This window comes from Thrips palmi, unplaced genomic scaffold (assembly GCF_012932325.1).
Source record: "Thrips palmi isolate BJ-2018 unplaced genomic scaffold, TpBJ-2018v1 HiC_scaffold_16, whole genome shotgun sequence".
NCBI classification, from domain to species: Eukaryota; Metazoa; Arthropoda; class Insecta; order Thysanoptera; family Thripidae; genus Thrips; species Thrips palmi.
Window position 1 is genome coordinate 7247044 of NW_023144625.1, and position 20280 is coordinate 7267323.

Consider the following 20280-nt stretch of genomic DNA (forward strand, 5'->3'; position numbering starts at 1 on the left):
TGTGTGTGCATGTGTGTGCGCATGTGTGTGTGTGTGTGCGTGTGCGCGCGTGCGGGAGGATTACCCAGTGGAAGGTCACCACGACGTGTACACCAGCAGCAGACCGTCACCGCGACAAATGTCTTTATTTTCACAAGTCGCTCAAACCGCCGCCCAGCGGCGCCGCGGCGGAGCTCGATGCCCGTTGCGACTTTCTCATTTCTTTCTCCAGCCGACTGCCGCGCTGGCTACCAGCCCCGGCTGGCCGCCAGCCGTCGTCGCGTCGCCGACGATGATGTGATAAATCAGCGACCGCAGGTGCCAGCCCCGCCAGCCCCGCCAGCCCCACCAGCCCCGCCGGCCCCGGGTGAAATGGAGCGACCACAAACGGAAAAGAAGACATTTTGGCGGCAGAGGAGACGCGGCGAGCCGAGCGGCGAGCATTACCAGCTCGAGCCCCGCTCCGCGCGCCGCGCTCAGCGCCGCTTCCGCCACCTCAATCTTTCACGCCCCGGCGAATTTTTGGCGATTAAATGCAATCATAATTAAAAAGTGTCGCACTCGGGCCCAGCGGCGAGGAAGCGCGCGACCAAGGGCCGCCGGCGGGGGCCTCGAACGACGCCGACGACGCGGAGCCCCCCGCCGCCGTGGTGGTGTGGAAGGTCGTGGAGATAGTGGCAACTACGCGTCGCCGCAAATGATGCGAACCGGGCACTTCCTCGGGGTGGCGGCTCTTGCAGTGGAGGAAGTCGCCGTCATTGCTTGCCGTCAGAAGTCGCCGTCAGAGGTCGCCGTCGGAGGTCGCCGTCGGAGGTCGCCGTCAGAGGTCGCCGTCAGAGGTCGCCGTCGGAGGTCGCCGTCGGAGGTCGCCGTCGGAGGTCGCCGTCGGAGGTCGCCGTCGGAGGTCGCCGTCGGAGGTCGCCGTCGGAGGTCGCCGTCGGAGGTCGCCGTCGGAGGTCGCCGTCGGAGGTCGCCGTCGGAGGTCGCCGACGGAGGTAGCCGTCGTAGGTCGCCGTCAGCGGACGGACTCGGGAGTCCTGGGTGCCAGGCGGTGTCGCGGTGCCGCGCGACACACGAACGGACACGCTTTTTTGGCCGCGTTTTATTTAATGCGAAAAGTTTGAGCGGTCCGTGTCGGCGGCCGTAAAGCACCGCCTGTTATCACTCGGTTATCGCCGCCGACCGCGGCGGACCGCCACTGGAAGGGGAACCACCTAATCAGACCGCGAATAGCGCCCCCCGCGCCTTCTGCTCGCCGTGTGTACACCGTGTGACGTCATCATGGCGTACTACACGTTATTCGCAGGTAAAACATTATCGCAATAAGACCTCGGACAATGCGAACGAACGGACGCGCAAAACACACACAAAAAAAACCGGAGTGAAAAAAACGGGAGGAAAAATGAGGGGCGCCTGAGAGTAAGATTACTGTGACATGATATGGGTGACGTCGAAACCACGCGGCGCAGCGTGGCACGGCGCGGCACGGCACGGCCCTCCTGAATGGACGTACCGGCGTCCACAAGCTGAATGTCGTACAAAGCGGCGCGCATTCAAAAGCCTCCAGGATTCCCTCCTTGACAGCGTGAACGGCCATGTGCGGATTTCTCGATGAGGAGCGCACAAAAGAAAGGGGATTTAGCATGACTGATAAAAAGGAACGGTGGCACGCAGGCGGGCGGGTGGGGGCGGAAAAAAAGGGAAGGGAAGAGAAACGAGGGCAGGAAACGTCAGTACTCGGCGAGCTAAATGAACGTGAGTCCGTGGCTACGTATACCGAATGCTCTCCCCCTCCGGTCCCCTCCGGCTGACACAAAAATGGATCTGATATTCATCTCACACCTCCGGCCCAGGGGCTCTTCCGAGCCGAGCCGAGCCGGAGACAGGTGGGGCGCACTGGACAGGGCGGAGCCGAGCCGGTGCCATGTCGCGGCGTCGATCCGCGCCACTGTACACACACACACACACACAGAGGTCCTTCCCTCCGACAAAAAAAAGCAAAACAAAAAACAAATCCTAAAGATATATCCGTCCCGGCGGTGGCTTTCAGGGGCTCTGCCACCCGAGGCCCAGCGGTTCGGCCGCGCGGTGAATTCGGGCGAAACACTCCGCGGTGCGGTGCGACCTCTTGCCGCATTGTGTGTGCGCCGCCGCAGGGCCCGCGGCGAGGACCTCACCCAGGTCCGCGCCGAGGAGGGAAAACTTGTCATCACCGTACAGAGGTGTCAGCTACGTCTTGTCCTCGCTTTTCATACTTCTATTCCAGTTTTAACGACATCCTAGCTGGCTTATAGCGACCTTTTGAAATATGTGTGTGTGTGTGTGTGTGTGTGTGTGTGTGTGTGTGTGTGTGCGGCGACACGTGGACAGCGCGTCGTCACACGTGTCCTCGTTAAGGACATTAAGGACATTAGGGTCATTAAGACAGACAAACAACGACGGCGTGCCTTTTAGCATCCTGCCCCCGTTTTCTGTTTTTTTTTGTTTTTGTTTTTTGGGGTCAACCAATAGAAGCAGGTGAGGGCAAGGAAGGAGACGTCGGCGGTGTAACAGGTGGCTACGAGTGGCCCGCGGGGAGGCGGGCCGGGCCGGGGCGGGGCGGGGTCGGGTGTCCACGCGCGCGCACACTCTTACGGCCCTTCTAATGTGCCTCTATATAAAAATTCATTACGTCACAAATCCATTAATGATTCCGAAAAAAAAAAAAAAGGGGGAAGAAGGGTCGGCGTGCTGTCTGCCAATCCGGCGGAAAGGGAGAGACACAGGCACATCATTACTCGCTAAAGGTTTCCATCTACAATTTTGACTTTAGAAAAATGAGATTGGTTGAAAAGCTACCTACCATGTGTATGTCGTGTATTAAAAAGGGTAACATGGGGGAAAAATGGCAATAACCATCCAATTTAGCATTCCGAAACCAGTGCGGTGGCAAAGGAGTGTAAAAAGAGGCCATAGGGAGACAAGGAAAGGGATGAAAATAAAAAAAAAAGCAGGGAGATAAGCCCGAGTATCGAATAAGGACGTGGGGAAGGGGAGCGAAAGAGTTGGCAAGGAAAAAAAAAACGGGCTTTCTGCTTTAATGGAGAGTATTCATCAGGACGAAATGACTCTGATACGTGGGAAGAGAGAGAGAAACCTTTTTAATGTTTGATATTTGGAAGGAAATCAGCTGAATGGGCCGGGCTGCCGCGGCTGCCGCTGGCGGCATTGGCCCCAAGACTGGCCGCGAAAAGCAAAAGTGTGTACGCCATCATTAACGCCGGGGGATGAAAAATAAAAAAAAAGTAAAAATTAAAACGGAAAGAAAAGAGAAAACGCGCTAAGATACAAACACGGGCCGGCGGCGCGTACACTCGGCAACTCACGTCTATCGACCACGGAAATCTATCCCACCAAAAATTTTAAAAAAAAGAAAAAGAGGTTAAAAATGCGGGGGTAAAAGGAATGAAATACAAGGCCGGGGGGTTGCCGTGGCCGTGCACGCCGTGCCGTGGCGGCGGTGGCGTGGCGGAGAGGAAAAGACATTTCTCCTTTTTTTCATTCATTAGGTGGTCCCGAGAGATGCCCCTCCACCCTCACGCAGATTTAAAAAGCTGATTGCGGGCAAACGCAGTGCGTGGACCCGCGTGGACACTCGACTACACAGCCGAAAACAAAACAAGAAACGAAAGAAAAAGAGAGAGAGAGAGAAGACAGCACTCTGTCATCACGCGGTCTTCAGGCTCCGTCCGTGAAAAAGTCTATTGTTTCATCGTTTTCCCGAAAACTCGCGAGGTGTCCAGAACCAAACGACACATCATATGAGTACGCGTGTAAGATATTGTTCCCCACGTGCGCGCACACACGCACACACACACACATTGCGTATCGTATGCAAATAAGCACATAATTCCATTTCGCACGGCTCGCGCTGTCGTCCTGCCGGCCGGGACGGCACCCTTCCGGGCAGGCCGCAGCTTTGGCCGCGTTTGGCCCGGTCACCGGAGATTCCGGCCCAACAGACAGACAGACAGACAGACGGACAGACGGACCGGACGGGCGGGTCCAGCAATTCCCATAGGCCGGCGATCCATCTCTCCAGCGATCCAGTTAGGCCGTTTGCCGGACGTGACGGCAGCCAAGGCCGCGCACTGTCACGCAATGTCACGTTCGCGGGTTCGAATCCCCAAGGAGCGCGCGCCACATTTTTTTTTTTGGCTGCGCGGAACAAAGTCGAGCAGCAAGAAACGCGCAGAGGCCCAAAACGAGCGAGCCACTGTTCGATACGTTAGGGCTGGCTGCGACCTTGTCCGGCAAAGAAGTGACCGGACAGACGGGGCTGGCGGCCCACTGCCGGCCCACTGCCGGCGACTTCCGCCCAGGGACGGAGCCAAGTGGCTCGGGGACGAGGCACGCTGCACCAAGGGGGGCGGCCACGATGTCGTGAGGATTGGGCTGAAACACATAAAGAGTATCATTCTCTCTGCCAAAGAGCAGGCAAGAGAAAAAGAAACAAAACAAAAAAGAATAAAAGAAAAAAAACGAGCGGCGGCCGGAATTGAACCTTGAACTGCCAATCGCGCGCCTCCTTGAGAAAGCATCACCTGCGCGTAGCGTGCACTCGAATAATTCATGTTTATTAAACACGCCGCCACCCTCCACCGCCAATAAAATCCCGAATTCACAGCCCGGCGCCATAAAATCCCATAAAAAACGGGGCCCAAAGTTGAAAAAAAAAAAAAGATCCTGACCCGGAAGGGCCGGAACAGCCCGGCACGCCGACGAGGCGGGACTTTTAATGCCGGCCCGATACAAATTAAAACATAAACAGCCGGGGCTGTCTTACGCCCCAAGGCGCGACGCGGCGCCAGGCAGACGCGCTGACCCGCGATCGGAAGGGCACCGCGCCCCGTCCGCCGCACCTGGAACGCCCCGCCCCGCCCCGCCCCGCCCCGCCACACCGCTGCATCCACGAAGTTGCAAATTGAAACACATTACCGCGGTCTGCCGCCCATTTGCATGCCACACTCGTAATTTCGCGATCTGGAAATCGAGGCGCCGGAAGTCCTGCAGACTGATGCCGAGAGTCGCTTTCGTCGCTCTGTCTCTCTCGCACCTACGCGGGACGCCCCGTGAGCGCGAGAGAGACAGAGCGACGACTCTCGGAATGAGTCTTGCTGGCGCGGCCGTCTCCATATCACGGCGCGGCGGGCGGATCAAACGCGGCGAGAGAGAGAGAGAGAGAGAGAGAGAGAGAGAGAGAGAGAGAGAGAGGGGAGAGAGAGAGAGAGGAGAGGGGAGGGAAAAGGGAAAAAGAGAGGGGAGAGGGAGAGAGGGAGAGAGAAAAAGAGAGGAGAGGGGAGAGGGGAGAGAGAGAGAAAAGGGGGAGAGGGGAGGGGAAGGGGAGAGAAAAAGGGGGAAAAGAGGAGAGGGATGCATGCCACCCCATTTCATTAGAAACAGTGGGCGATCGGGGCCGCCGCAGCGCCATGCAGCGCGCCGCAGACGGCAAAGCAGGGGAAGCAACACAACGGAAAAAAAAAAAAAAGCAAACTTCTCACCTCAGTAACGGCAGGCAGGCAGGCAGGCAGCCAGGCTGCTCCCCCGCGATCTTAATCCAACCCCAATCACCTTCGGCACCGACGCCCTCCCCTTGTTCTACACCGCGCCTTTATGGAGATTCTGTTTTTTTTTCAGGGGGTTTTGTTTTGCATCTTCTTTTTGTTTTTATTTCAATCATCTGCGCAAGGGCTAAGAGCCGTGAAGTTGGTTAGGTTCGGCGCGCGGCGCGCCACCGCCACACTGTCGGGGTCGTTCGACTTCCGAGGCGAATATATCCATCCGCGAGGGCAGTCTTCATCAGCAGGCTGATTTTCGAGAGTCGTTTTCGTCGCTCTGTCTCTCTCGCACTCACGGGGCGTTCCGTACAGGTGCGAGAGAGATAGAGCGACGAAAACGACTATCGGAATAAGTCTGCTGATTAGCAGTCTGCTGATAGGAATCGGATTCAAAACGTTTGAGCTTCCGAGCGATTTCCTATAGGAAAAACTACGATTTTTCTTTAGGTCCCCCGCAAACAAACTCTTTTCCTTTTTCGTCTCCGTGACGGGTCGCGGTATTTATTCATCCCAAACCCAATCCGCGCCGCTCCGCCCGGCCGTGACGGAATGGCCTGCTTGGGCGCGGCGGGGCGGGGCGGGGCGGGGCGTGGCGGGGCGGGGGCGAGAGCATTCCTCTGTTTCCTGCGGGCAGCGATGCGCGGAACGAAGCGCGGAGGGGGTGGCGAATTTTTCCGTTTCCATATTGACGCTAAGTCCCGCCGCAACAAGGGGCCCGGGGCGGGGCGGGGCGGGGCGGGGCGGCAAGGCGGCCGCAGCCTTGGGGGTCGCAGCGGGATTAGAAGCCGGCAAGACCACCAGCGTCGATGCCGAGAGAGGCCCGCAGCTTTTTTGCAGTGGGGAGCGCCGATGCCGAACGCCACAGAGGTGGACGGACGGCAACGGGCCGTCGCCGCCACCGCACAGTGGGCCAGAAGACCGGTGGAGGCGGTCGAAAGCCCGGACGCGTTTTGAGCTCCAGAGTCGCTAAACAGGGCTCAAACCGAACGCGTGACCCCACCAATGGATTGCTCTTCGAACGAGGAATCCAACGACGATGGGGTCACACGCTCGGTTCGAGTCCTGCTAAGCGACTCTGGAGCTCAAAACGCGTCTGGAGTTTTGGCTTGGTGCAGCACCACTGTAAACGCAGACCTAACCACCTACATCCCACTCCCAGTCAATCCAAAGTCAATCTTATAAGATCTTAAGTTTCCGAAACAGTTTCGCGATCGGTTGAACCACGGTTAAAACCTTACGAAGTATTTTGAGTATATGTAAGGCACAGACTGTTTAGTTTGCTGGGCGAAGAATTAGTTTGTAAAGTACGAAGTATTTTTATTTTGGAAGCTGATGTATGGTAAAAGTACTTTGTTGTGACACGCTATAACTTTGCTAAGCCGGAAATAATTTGCAAGGTATTCAGAGTGGGCACGTTTTGAACGTGTGACGCAAGTGCAAAATAGTGCGCAAGTAACGTGCAAAATAAGGATTTCGTGTCCGTGGAGATTGGCGTCCAGCTTGGAGTGGAGCTGGGCGTCGAGGTTGGCGGCGCCGCCCACAGATGGCGCTGCGGTGCACTTCTGCGCGCCGCCCGCACCGCCACCCGGTCTGGTCTGGTCTGCCTCGCTCTCTGACCAGTCACGCCGTCATCAACACCACTCGTCTTTTTCGCGCATCGCCGTTCAAAAATCGACAACAACAATCCCCCACACCACCCCTCCAAAAAGAAAAGTTTTTTTTTTAGCAAATAAGAAGCAGAAAACGTCGAGATGAACTGCTTGGCGGTCGGTTCAAGGCGAAAGGCGCGATGGCGAGACACTCTAAAAAGAGCAACAACTTTCTAACGAGTTGCATCGTTACATCACGGCGGCCGTCAATGGAAGGACGCGCCTCCACTGCAGCACGGCGCAACCCTCGTTCGTTTTACTCGTGTTTTGACTATTTTTCAGAAAAAGAAAAAAAGATGTTGTCGCTCCTGAAACAAGCGAGACTGTCACGCGCCATCTGTGACAGTGTCACGGGATCGGCGGCGCCAGGCAGCCAGCCAGCCAGGCAGGCAGGCAGGCGGCCAGGCAGGCAGGCAGCCAGGCCGGCAGGCCGAGCAACGCGTTCCGGAGAGACGGCTGGCGTCATGTCCCCACGGAGACTCATACATCAGGCCCTGCCCGGCCCTGCCCGGCCCTGCCCGGCCCTGCCCTGCAGGGAAATGTTCCCGATGTTTGTCTCTTCACCTCAATATATTCCCCGCCCCGCTCGGACGTGAGTGGAAGAGCGTGTGACATGTGCGAGCTGCCAGCCAGGCAGCAAGCCAGGCAGCAAGCCAGGCAGCCAGGCATCCAGCCTTGCAGCCAGCCAGCAAGCCAGCCAGCCAGCCAGCAAGCCAGCCGGGCAGCCAGCAAGCCAGCCAGCTGGGCAGGCAGGCAGGCAGGCAGGCAGGCAGGCAGACAGCCAGCCAGCCAGGCAGCCAGCAAGCCGCCAGCCGGCCGGCCGCCAGAGCCAGCCTTGCAGGGTAGGCCGCACGGCCGCAAGAGAGCGGGCGGGTTGCCTATCGCCGACTCCACAGGCGCCGAGCTCCGAGCGACGCCCCAACAGACACATGCGCGCAACCGACACACACACACACACACACACACACACACACACACACACACACACACACACACACACAGAGAGAGTGCATTCTTATTCATCGGCGAGTGTGTGAGTGTCTGTGTGCTGGATTACGACAGAGACCGGTACCCGTGACGGGGCTGGGCCGGGCTGTGCGGGGCGGCCGGGTCAGTGCGACACCCAAACCGGATTAAATTAGAGACCGGTGCGCGGTGCGCCGGGCCGGGCGGACCGGGCAGGCGAACGAGACGGGCAGTGTAGCGGTGGGGGCAAAGAAGAGGGCGATGAAACGAGGGGGGAGTGCGAAACAGAGAAATAGAGGCAACGAGTGCGCGACAGATATGGCCACAGTAGCTCACGTGCTACATCGAAAGGAAAACCCCCCCTCCTGCTCGCACTCAACCGCAAATACCACCGCGAGGCGCTCACACACACACACACACACACACACACACACACACACACACACACACACACACGAAGCAATGGTCCCAATGACGATGTCTCTAAATAACAAGACAACGGCCCCGAGGAGTGGACGTCTTGAGGACGCCCTGGAGGGGCAGGCAGGCAGGCAGGCAGCACGGCCACGCTCGCCGGCAGGGGATCGCTCCGGCCAGGCTGCCTGGCGAAAAGTGCTTGATTAGATACCGCGCTGGGCCCTCTGCGTGTGCGAGTGAGAGGACAGAGATGCCTCAGTGAGAGTGCGAGCGAGAGGGAAAGAGAGAGAGACACACACAGAGGGGGAAAGAAAGCAGAGGACACTGAAAAGGACATCGCGCGTTTGGACTCGCCCGTGGCCCGGGTGGGTACTGAGTGCCCCGGTCCAATACGGTCCGAAAAGTGAAATAAATAAATACATTCCGTTTGCTTTGGGCCGGTCGCATTCCATGCAACCCTTTGAGCACCCCGCCCCGCCCCGCCCCGCACCGCCCCGCACCGCCCCGCCGGACACTATGCGGCCCCAATCCGCGTCAAAGTACATAACTGGAGGTTCCTGCGGCCAAACTTTGGCCTGCAGCTTCGTTAGCGGCCACTTTAGACAAAGGCGCCACCGGCCAGACGAAGAATGCCCCAACAGCAACAACAAGGGAGTGTCCTTCCCGAAAGAAAACCTTCGCCAGACAATGCGAGGGCGATGTATCAGCAACGGGGGCGAGAGATCTGGCGAGATGGCACGCAGCGCCCCTAGCGCCCCACCACAGTGGGCCAGAAGACCGGCGCCGGCGCACAAAACTCTAGACGCGTTTTGAGCTTCAGAGTCGCTAAACAGGACTCGAACCGAACGCCTGACCCCACCAATGGATTCCTCGTTCGGAGGAGCAATCTATTGGTGGGGTCACACGGTCGGTTCGATTCCCGTTTAGCGACTCTGGAGCTCAAAACGCGTCTAGAATTTGGGCCGCCTCCACCGGTCTGCTGGCCCACACCACTGTGCCCCCGCGGCCGATCCGAGAAACACGGAGCGAAGCACAACGAAGCACGGCACTGCGTAGCACTGCGGCCCGCCGGCCGCAAACACACCGGATTAGGCCGGCTGGCTAAGCCTTACTTCATTACACTGTAATTATAGGTTATGGGAATTAAGAAAATTGCGGCCGGGAAAGAGACAGAGAGAGACCGAAAACGGCAATGGAAATTAAGGGCGGAGCGAGAGCAGCAGCGTGGACAAGTCGGAGATGCGGAGAGAGAGAGAGAGAGAGAGAGAGAGAGAGAGAGAGAGAGAGAGAGAGAGAGAGAGAGAGAGAGAGAGAGAGAGAGAGAGAGAGCATAATAAGGCCCGGGGGCGCGGGCAGCCAGCAGGGCTTCTGGAAGGGTTGGCCGCCGGAATACATAAGATGATCCGGGTTTGTGTCCTAACAGTCCTTTACGGCGTTACTCACCGTCCGCCTTCCAGTACACTGTGGGCCGCGGCGGCGGCCGCGGGGCTCGCGCCTTCCTATCTTACGAATGCCTATTCATTAATTATCATAAATTGCCCGCATAGGGGGCCCCGCCCCGCCCGGCCGCGGCCTGGCCGGGGAAGATGCAGCAGAGCCGACGACAATTCCACCAACCTGCGAACAGAAGAAACAGCCATTAAAACTCGAATCGTCATTTGCGCGGGGTACGCGGCAATAAAGCTTAGTTGCGCGGTATATTTATTGCTCATTTCGGCAGTAAACAACTCGCAGAGCCCCGCGCCACTGCGACGCACATTAAAGGTCACACCACTTCACTAAAACGGACGCCAAATTATAAAATTATGACCTGATGCCTTCAAACTTTGAGCAACATGTTGAGCCCGGCTGCGCGGCGCAGGCGGCAGGCAGCCGGCCTGGCCGGGCCTGGCCCCCCTGGCAGAGCAGCCAGGCCAGCAGGAGGCGCGCCACCTGCGCGACCGGGAGGGGGAGGGGGAGGGGGAGGGGGAACACGAAGAAGACGAAGGAGTGCCCGGGCATGCACACGCGCTGAATGCGGCTGAGTGCTTGTGGACATAAGAGTCTTTGAGCAGGCGAAAGGGATGCACAAATATGCACGTCAATTAGGTAATTTCATAAATACTCAAGCACCACTATGGATATATATTGCTTGTCCCTAATTTATGCATAAAAGTGTACACACCTTACATAAGCACAAATATGGCAATACTGATGGACAGTAAGAGTACATTGACATTCTGAGTGTACGCATGACGGGGTCAAAGCGGCAAAAAAACGAAAACCAAGCGAGTATTCGAACCCGGGCCGTTCGCATAGCGAGGCGCCTTCTTCCTTCCTCCCAGTCGCCGACGTAAGTAGATACAGCGAGGCCGCGGCGTCGCGAGGGCCCGCGCAGGAGTTAGTTAATGCGAAAACAAAACCCATAAAATCCAGGTGGTGCCTGATAGAGAAATATATCCGTATTATATATCGTTCCGGGGGATCGGCTCGTCTGCGGCCGAGAGGGCGCCGGGGCGGCAAGCATCAGCCCATGCAAAATATGGCGCCGCCCCGCCCCCCACCGCGGGGTGGCGCAGTGGGCCAGAAGACCGGCGCCGGCGGCCAAAACTCCAGACGCGTTTTGAGCTCCAGAGTCTCAAACTGACCATGTGACCCCACCAATGGATTCCTCGTTCGGAGAGCAATCCATTGGTGGGGTCACACGTTCGGTTCGAGTGCCGTTTAGCGACTCTGGAGCTCAAAACGCGTCCGGGGTTTTGACCGCCTCCGCCGGTCTTCCGGCCCACTGGCGGGTGGGGTTGGTGGCCCCGGTGGCCCCACGAGGGCTCGCCCGATCGGCGCGACAAATCACCGCCACCCTCGCGGGCCTCGCGGCCGCGGCGGCCGTTCTTAACGGCTCGTAACGGAAACAATACACCTTGGCGGCCTCCGCGTCGCCGCCGCCGTCGAGCACCGCACCACGCCGACGTCGAGAGTCGTTTTCGCCGCGCCGTCTCTCTCTCGCACTCACGGGGCGCCCCGTTCAGGTGCGAGGGAGACGGCGACGAAAACGGCTCTCGGAATCCGGGCGAACGCCGCTAACGGCGACCGGGACCGGCCGCCACATCCACGCCGATAAAGACTCGTATAAAATTACCATCGCGGCCACACCGCCGCGCCGCGCCACGCCGCGCCGCCACTGACGAGATGCTCGCCAATTTGGCGGCGCGGACGAGAAATATGAAGACACAAATTTCCCTGATAACGCTCTTGCCGGCCCGGCGCGGCGTCACTGCCGGGCCCACGACGGCCAGGCCGGGCCAGGCCAGGGCCGCCACGCCGTCCTCCAGGTGTGTCCTCGGCGTCCCCGGCCCCCGGCGCCGCCTTTTTCGCCCCAACTTTATTTTACCCCTCCGAGGCGTCCCAAATGGCCTCTAAATTATTTTGTAATCACTCCTCGGCGCCGTTCGAGAGGCCCCCCGCGCGCTTTATTCAAAAAATGACAGCGCCGCTCGCCGGCCCGAGGCCCGGCCTGCAGACTGAGAGTCGTTTTCGTCGCTCTGTCTCCCTCGCACCTATACGGGGCGCCCCGTGAAAGCGAGAGAGACAGAGCGACGAAAACGACTCTCGGAATCAGTCTGCCGCGTCGGCCTTCGCGCGCGTCCCGGGCGAGGCCGTGCTGCTGCCCTGCTCCGCCTCGGGCAGGCGCCCTCGATACGACCGGCACACAGTGGGCCAGAAGACCGGTGGAGGCGGCCAAAACTCTAGACGCGTTTTGAGCTCCAGACTTGCGAAATGGGACTCGAACCGGACGTGTGACCCCACCAATGGATTCCTCGTTTGAAAAGCAATCCATTGGTGGGGTCACACGCTCGGTTCGAGTCCCATTTAGCGACTCTGGAGTTTAAAACGCGTCTAGAGTTTTGGCCGCCTCCACCGGTCTTCTGGCCCACTGTGCGGCAGCGCCATCAGACGGCCGCCTGATTCCAGAGGACCTTCCAGCCGCCTCTGTCGCACTCACGGGGCGCCCCGGCGCGGTGCGAGAGAGACAGACAGGTGCCGGAGGGTCGCCCCGGCATCGACGCGCACGGCCTCTCGCTTTACGAGGTTCGCCACTTTGAATTTTGCTGCCCAAACTTCGGCACACGCGCGCCACCGCGTCACCTGCCGAGCCGAGCCGACCCGGGCCGAATAAATTGGGCGCGCGCTCGTTACGGAACTCATTTTGCGCGCGCGGTGTGTCGGAGAGTGACTGACATCGTACATCTCCTTTTTCGCAGGCTGCAACCAAAATGCCATCAATGTCCTCGACGACGGCGGCGATGGCGGCGCCGCGTGGCGGCAGTCTGGCAGCGGGGACGATGCCTCCACACCCGAAGAGCGGCGGCGGCAGTAGGGGCAGCAGCAGCAGCGCACAGTGGGTCAGAAGACGGTTGAAATCCGGAGGCGTTGTGCTCCAGAGCCGCTAGATGGGACTCGAACCGAACGTGTGACCCCACCAATGGACTGCTCTCGGAACGAGGAATCCATCGGTGGGGTCACACGTTTGGTTCGAGTCCTATTTAGCGACTCTAGAGCTCAAAGCGCGTCTAGAATTTCGGCCGCCTCCACCGGTCTTCTGGTCCACTGTGTAGCGGTGGTATCAGTTGTGGCAGCGGCAGCAGCCCCACAGTGGCGCAGGCCGCCCTCCAGGACAAGGAGGGTAAGTTCACCTGGAGAGACATCCTGGCGAGTGTGCGAGAGAGAGAGAGAGAGAGAGAGAGAGAGAGAGAGAGAGAGAGAGTCTGTGCGTGTGAGACGGACGGAGCGCGGGGCTTGTAAGGCGAGGCCGCTAATCCCATCCACACCATCAATATCACCGCAGAGCGCCCCCGTGAGCGCAAGTGTGTGTGTGTGTGTGTTCGTGTAAGAGAGAAGATAGGCGACACCAGCACCAACAACATCCCGCCTTAGATCACGTCGACTATAGGGGGGAGTAACTCATTTGGCACAACGGAATCACGCACACACGCACCCACGCGCTGTCTCCCCCCCCCCCCACCACTCCCAATACTGTATACGTTTCTTCCGCCGCGGCTCGCTCATCTCATGCCACTTCATTACTGGGAATAAATAATTTTCACCCCAACCCTCTCCTCTCGTCCGCCGAAAAATAAAGGCCCGCCACTGGAAAAGAACATTTGTTGTCAACGCGCCGGCCGCTCAACATTTCTGTATTTTTTTTTCCTTTTTTGTTATTTTCTCGCCGCCCTTTCGAAATGAAAACCCGGCGCGGCGCGAACGGCGCGAACGCGGGGCATCTGAAATATGGCGGCCGGGCCGCGCTAATCCGCGAGGCCTTAGCGACCTCCGCCGACCGTGTCTCCCTCGCACCCACACGGGACGCCCCATGAGTGCGAGAGAGACAGAGCGACGGAGGCGACTCTCGGAGTCATTCTGGCCGAGGCCCTCCGCGGCGACACGGCAGTCCAACAGCGCGTGGATCGGCCACACGCTTTTCTTTCCCTGCAGCAGACTGATTCCGAGAGTCGCTTCCGTCGCTCTGTCTCTCTATAGCACTCATGGGGCTTCCGTAAAGGTGCGACAGAGACAGAGCGACGAAAACGACTGTCGGAATCAGTCTGCTGCCTCAACGGATTCCCGAAGCACGCACCGCACCACGCGCGTTCCTTCGCCCGAAAGGGGCTGTCTGTCCGTCCGTCCGTCTGTCCGGCCGGCCGGCCGCCTGGCCGGCGATGATGAAGGGTCGAGGACGAATTTTGTCTTTCTCTGTCTGATGGCGGCAAGGCCCGGCGGCGGCCAGGCGGCGTGTGTGGAGAGGCCCCGGGGAGGACGAGGGCCTGGACGAGGGCCTGGGCGAGGGCCTGGGCGAGGGCCGGCGCGGCCCGGCCGAGGCCGAGGCCCTCGGGGCCACAAAGGGGCATTGACGCCGTCCACTATTATATCACGCCAGAATTGTGAATGCGACGTCCGAGATGGGTCGACCCCAGGGCCCCGCCCCGCCCCGCCCCGCCCCGCCCCGCCAAAAGAGGCCCATCAGGCCCCGGGGTGGGGCGCCGCCTTTCTGAGGGAATGGCAGATTAGAAGGCGTGCACGGTCTGCGAAATTGATAACCAGAGAGGAATCAAACAGCGTTAGGGGAGGCGCGGCGCGGCGCTGACCACCCAGCTGTATAATACAGCGCTTTGTCCCCGCGCGCCGACGTCGCTCTGTCTGTCTCACTCGCACCCACGCCGGAGAGGCGGGCCGCGCCGCGAGTGCGAGAGAGACAGAGCGAGGCAGAGCGGCATGCCAGGCAGGTTAACCCGTTCCTCTATGGCGATTGATGAGTGTTATGGGGAAGTCGGTCATCCATCGCGCGACGCACAGTGGACCAGAGGACCGGTGGAGGCAGCCAAAATTCTAAACGCGTTTTGAGCTTTAAAGTTGCTAAATAGGGCTCGAACCGAACATGTGACCCCACCAATGGAATGCTCTCCGAACGAGGAATCCATTGGTGGGGTCACACGTTCCATTCGAGTCCGATTTAGTGACTCCGAGATTTTGGCCGCGTCCACCGGTCCTCTGGCCCACTGTGCGGCGCTGATCAAAGAAAGCGCGGAGCAGGCGAAGCTGGCCCTCCTGCTGACCCACTGCGCCGGTCCCCGTTACCTAACGTTTCAAATTCCCCTTTCCTTTTTTTGCACCCCTTTTTTCGTTTCCTTGATCCAGGCGCGGCTCATCCTCCTTAATCTTTAAGCCTCCCCGGTGGCCGCGGCCGCGTATGAATATGGATCGCCATATCCGGATTGCCACGGTCTCGGCCACCGCATCCGGAGGGCCAAAAAACAAAACAAAAAACTTTTTTTTATACATATACATTCTGCGTGTGCGCGCCAGGCCTCCGACCATCCCCTCGCCATAACTCTCTGCAAAGGCTTCAAACATTCAGAGAAAAAATGAAAGAGAAAACAAGAGCAGCAACAAAAGTCCGCATTGATTAGCCAATCCACGCCCGGAAGGAACCGTGGAATTCGTGTATTTTGGGGGCGGCCCGGCGGCGGCAGGACGGAGGACCGCCACGTGGTGGGCCGCGCTCTTTTTCATCTTTTACTCCGCCTGCCATTGGAGCGCTCCGGAGATTTCGGATGCCTTTTGTCTGGCGCGTTTTAATATATTCGCGACCCTCAAAGGGACACCTCGGCCGCGCAGGACAAAGACGCGAAGACCGCAGGGAACTACTGTCCGAACCACGAGCCGGTCGGCGCCGGTCGGCCGGCCGCGCTGGTTAATCTCTCTTCATTGCCGCGGCCTCTGCTTGGCCTGGGTTTGGCCTCGGCTTGGCCTCGGCCGAGATCAAAAGGCCGCCGCACTGCCCACGGCCCGGCCGCGGCCCGCCCGGCCTCGGCCACCAGATCAGCCAGATGATTAGCTTCTTGCAAGGACGGCCTCGGGCGGCCCCAACCCCGACCGCTAATGCACAATCGGGTTCCGAGAACGCGGTGAGCGACTGTACAAAAAAATAATGAATAGTCAGCTTCAAATGAGCGGCGCAGAGCAGGGACACCGATCGCGACTGATTCCGAGAGTCGTTTTCATCGCTATGTCGCTCTCACATCTATAGGCGACGCCCCACGAGTGCGAGAGAGACAGCGACGACAACGACTCTCGGAATCAGTTCAGTGATGCTGCATCACAAAGGCGCATCATTTCGAAAATTGGAACAGCGGCCAAACAAAAGCGGTCAGTGGGGCAGGAATGCGTGTCAGTGGGGACACCTGATGCCGATCGCCACCGCCACAAAGCGGGCCGAGGCCGTGGCGGGGCCAAGCGGGGACTCCCCTCAAAGCGGAGCCCGCAGCCGCACATCGATGTGCCAAAAACAGCGGCCACCACACTGATCCCAAAGGTTGTGTTCGTCGCGCTGTCTCTCTCGCACCTTCACGGGGCGCCCATGAGTGCGAGAGAGACAGAGCAACGACTCTCGGCGTGATGGGCGGCCAGCATCGCGGCGTGCACGAGGGGGAGCGGCGCGGGCGGCGGCACGCGCAACGCTGCGGTGACGCGGCGGTCAGCGGCGGGGTGCTTTTGAAGTCCATGCCCACCCGGATCGTGGACGGCGCCACGGAGGAGGAGGAGGAGGAGGAGGAGGAGGAGGAGGAGGGGAGGAGGAGGAGGAGGAGGAGGAGGAGGAGGAGGAGGAGGAGGGAGGAGGAGGAGGAGGAGGAGGAGGAGGAGGAGGAGGAGGAGGAGGAGGAGGAGGAGGAGGACAATGAGGACGAGGACGGAGGACGAGGAGAACGAGGACGAGATGGATGAGGACGACGAGGACGAGGAGGACGAGGACGACGACGACGAAGACATCGAGCTGCACGACGACGCGGCGGTGCAAGGACGACTGCATCACAATCATCGAGAGCCGTTGGCAGTTAGAAAGAGAGAGACGGGGGCGATAACGCGAGCGAGCGTGCGAGAGAGAAAGAGAGGCAGAGAGTGGGACGGTTTAAGATCTGCGCGCGCGGCCCCGCGAACGAGGCGCGCGGCGAGCGGCGTGGCGGCAGGACAAAACACATTTGCACACTAATGCGAATAGTTAGCATGCAGCGAACGAGCCATACCTCTTATCACCGTTATCACTGCTTCGAACGCACTGCTAACCCTTTCGCGTCTCTCTCTCTCTCTCTCTCTCTCTCTCTCTCTCTCTCTCTCTCTCTCTCTCTCTGCGAAAGGGTGAGGGGCCACTCAAACAGATCGACAGTGCTGCCCCTCCAAGATGACGGCCTTCCTCTCCGCCTCCTCCGAGGCCTCCTTCGTCTCGCCGCGCGTCCCCTACACTTTAACGGGGCTGCCCTTTCCGCGAAAGGGACTCAGTAAAATGATAATTTGCAACTCTCGGGCCGTTCCGCAGCGTTCCGCCCGGCCGATGAATCCGCCTGCCTGCAGCCGAGCGATTCCCGAGGAGTCGTTTTCGTCGCTCCGTCTCCGTCGCACTCACGGGGCTCGCCGTGAGGGTGCGAGAGAGACAGGGCGCCCGACCTAGCCACTGCAGCGTGCAACCACACGGGGCGGAGGGGGCGCTGTTTTAAGGGGTTGTTTGGGCCTTCATTGCTGCCTCTTATCTAATTTTACGATTATTTGCTGTTCTCGAAGGAGCGCGCGGCAATGCGAGGGAGCGTCCACCTTCCACGTAACGCCCGACTGCAGACTGATTCCGAGAGTCGTTTTCGTCGCTGCGTCTCCCTCGCACCTGGACGGGACGCCTCGTGAGTGCGAGAGAGATCCAGAGCGACAGAAAAGCGACTCTCGGAATCAGTCTGCCGCTTCGGATCGGCAAACTGCTGGCGGCGCGGAGCCGTCGGACAAATCCAAGCAACTTTTAATCCCGCTGTTGAGCCGCGCGCGCAACGGCTGCGCGGTATTGCCGCGCCGCGGACGTGCGTCTGGCCGAGTATCGGCAGCAGACCGATCTCGAACAGTGCTCTGTCTCTCTCGCACTCATGCGGCGTCCTGCTTGGGTGCGAGAGAGACAGAGCGACGAAGCAGTGTCCGTGGCCGGCCCGGCAGGAGCGCCTTACGAGTGCCGGTAGGCAACCCGCCCGCACCCGCGTCGGCGTGCTGCCAGCCAACCCGGCGCCTGCAGGCCGACTCCCACCGAGAGGCGGTTTCGTCGCTCTGTCTCTCTCGCACTCACGGAGCGTTCCGCACGGGTGCGAGAGAGACAGAGCGAGGATAACGACTCTCAGTCTGCCGGCCGGCCAAGACGGCGTACTGCACGGCCTAGGAGGGGAGGCAGTCCTTGATCCAACCCTTGCGCGAGGGGCGCCGCCACACCTAGCCGTCGCGACGACTCCCGACTAAAAACCAAACTACCATTACCCTGAGCCTCCCGCTCCCCCTCCCCCGCGCGTCCTCCCAAACTAAAATCAACTAATTTTAAGGCGTGGCGGCCCGAAGGCGGGGAGCACTTTGGCCGGGCGGTGGATCACGCGCGCTAAACCTTTAAACACCCGGCCGTAACATTACCATGCTGGTTGCATAAGTGGCGCGGGCTAAGCCGAGGCCGCACTGCCGCGGCGGCGGTAGTAGTGGCGGCGGAGGCGGCAGTAGTGGCGGTGGCGCTAGTTGCAGGCACGCAGGGATTACAGACCTGTCCTCGACAATTTTCTTCCCGGCACTAGCGCCTCGCGAAACCCATAACGATAACGCGTAAGACAAGGCGCATTTAACGAGCCGTCGGCGGCGTGGCGCCGCGCAGCATCCTCGACGACCCGCAGTGGGCGCCGGCGGCCAAAACTACAAACGCGTTTTGAGCTCCAGAGTCGCTAAATGGGACTCGAACCGAGCGTGTGACCCCACCAATGGATTGCTCTCCGGACGAGGAATCCATTGGTGGGGTCACACGTTCGGTTTGAGGCCCGTTTAGCGAATGGAGCTCAAAACGACTAGAGTTTTGACCACCTGAGCCGGTCTTCTGGCCCATTGTGTGCCGAACCCTCCACTCCTTCCGAGGTGCGTTTCCCGGGTTCAAATACCGCCTTCTCTCGCCTCTATTCACCGCCAAACATTTAGCCCACATTTATTCACTTTCACTTCACTCTCGTCTCCTCACCTGCACGATTTGCTGCCGGACTGGAACTTTCCGGAGAGGTCCCAGCGCTTGGGCACGTCCAGCACGGCGACGCCCTTGGGGCCGTAGAGCGCCACCTGGCGGCCCGTCTCGCAGCACCGGATCCTCTCCACCGGGAAGCTGGGCGGGCGCAGCGGCAGCAGCGTCTGGGAACAACAACAAGGGCTTCAGAAAACAAAAACAACAAAGGTCTTCAGAAAGCAAGAACAACAAGGTCTTCAAACAAGAGCAAAGTCTTCAGAAAGTAACAGCACACCAGAAAGCAACATCAAGGTCTTCAGAAGACAACAGAGGCCTCCAAAACACAAGAGGGCCTTCAGAAAACAATAACAACAAGGCCTTCAAAAAACTACAACTAGACCTCAGAAATCAACGCGGTCTTCAGAAATCAACAACAAGGCTTTCAGACAACAAAAAGATCTTCAGCTATGATGGATTCAGAGGCGGCGTTTTGGGGAGGGTGAAGTAGCAGTTTTTTCTCACGGGGGCGAAGTATGGCTTTTTTAGCCACCTTTCATGCGATATCTACGTGTCACGGAAAGGGGGGGGGGGGGGGGCCCTTTTGCCTTTTCCCAGAACGACGACAACAAAGCTTCCTGAAGACCCCAACAACAACAAAGCCTTTTGAAGACAACAACAACAGCAAGATTCGCGGTGACCGATACACCTGCCGCTCCGCGCTCTAATGCTATGGATATTCCCAATTTATAGGCATGGGCTTCAGCGGGGCAATTATCTGCCTACTCGGCAGCTGGGGATAAAAAAAATAACAAGATGGAAATTGAATTGCTATAAAAGTATAGCGGAGGAGGAGCGCCGAGGAGGGAGACGAGGCGGACGTCGAGCGGCGCAAGACAGAAACAGATATGAAAACAACGCATTGCGGTCCTGCAAACGATATCCTTCATTATTCTTATTATTTTTTGTGAATACGTTTCTTTGGCACGTCCTTATCATCGCGTGTTCATCGCCAGGCGCGGCTCTCTTTCCGTCGATTCACACGGAAAATCGTTTATTAAAAAAAGAGAGAGAATCCGCTATGTGCGTCGCTTTGAAACGCGTTATCAGACTTTGCGATTACAGACGCTCCGCCTTTGAACCCCGA

General features: G+C 59.0%; 1 protein-coding gene across 1 annotated transcript in view; it reads right to left on the bottom strand.

Annotated features, from left to right (window-relative positions):
* LOC117643108 (nuclear pore complex protein Nup88) overlaps window positions 1–20280 on the bottom strand; it is a 114373-nt gene that overhangs the window by 22918 nt on the left and 71175 nt on the right. Inside the window, exon 2 of the mRNA XM_034381791.1 lies at window positions 19158–19321. Coding sequence (XP_034237682.1) covers window positions 19158–19321 — 164 coding nt within the window. The remainder of the gene's footprint in view (window positions 1–19157; window positions 19322–20280) is intronic.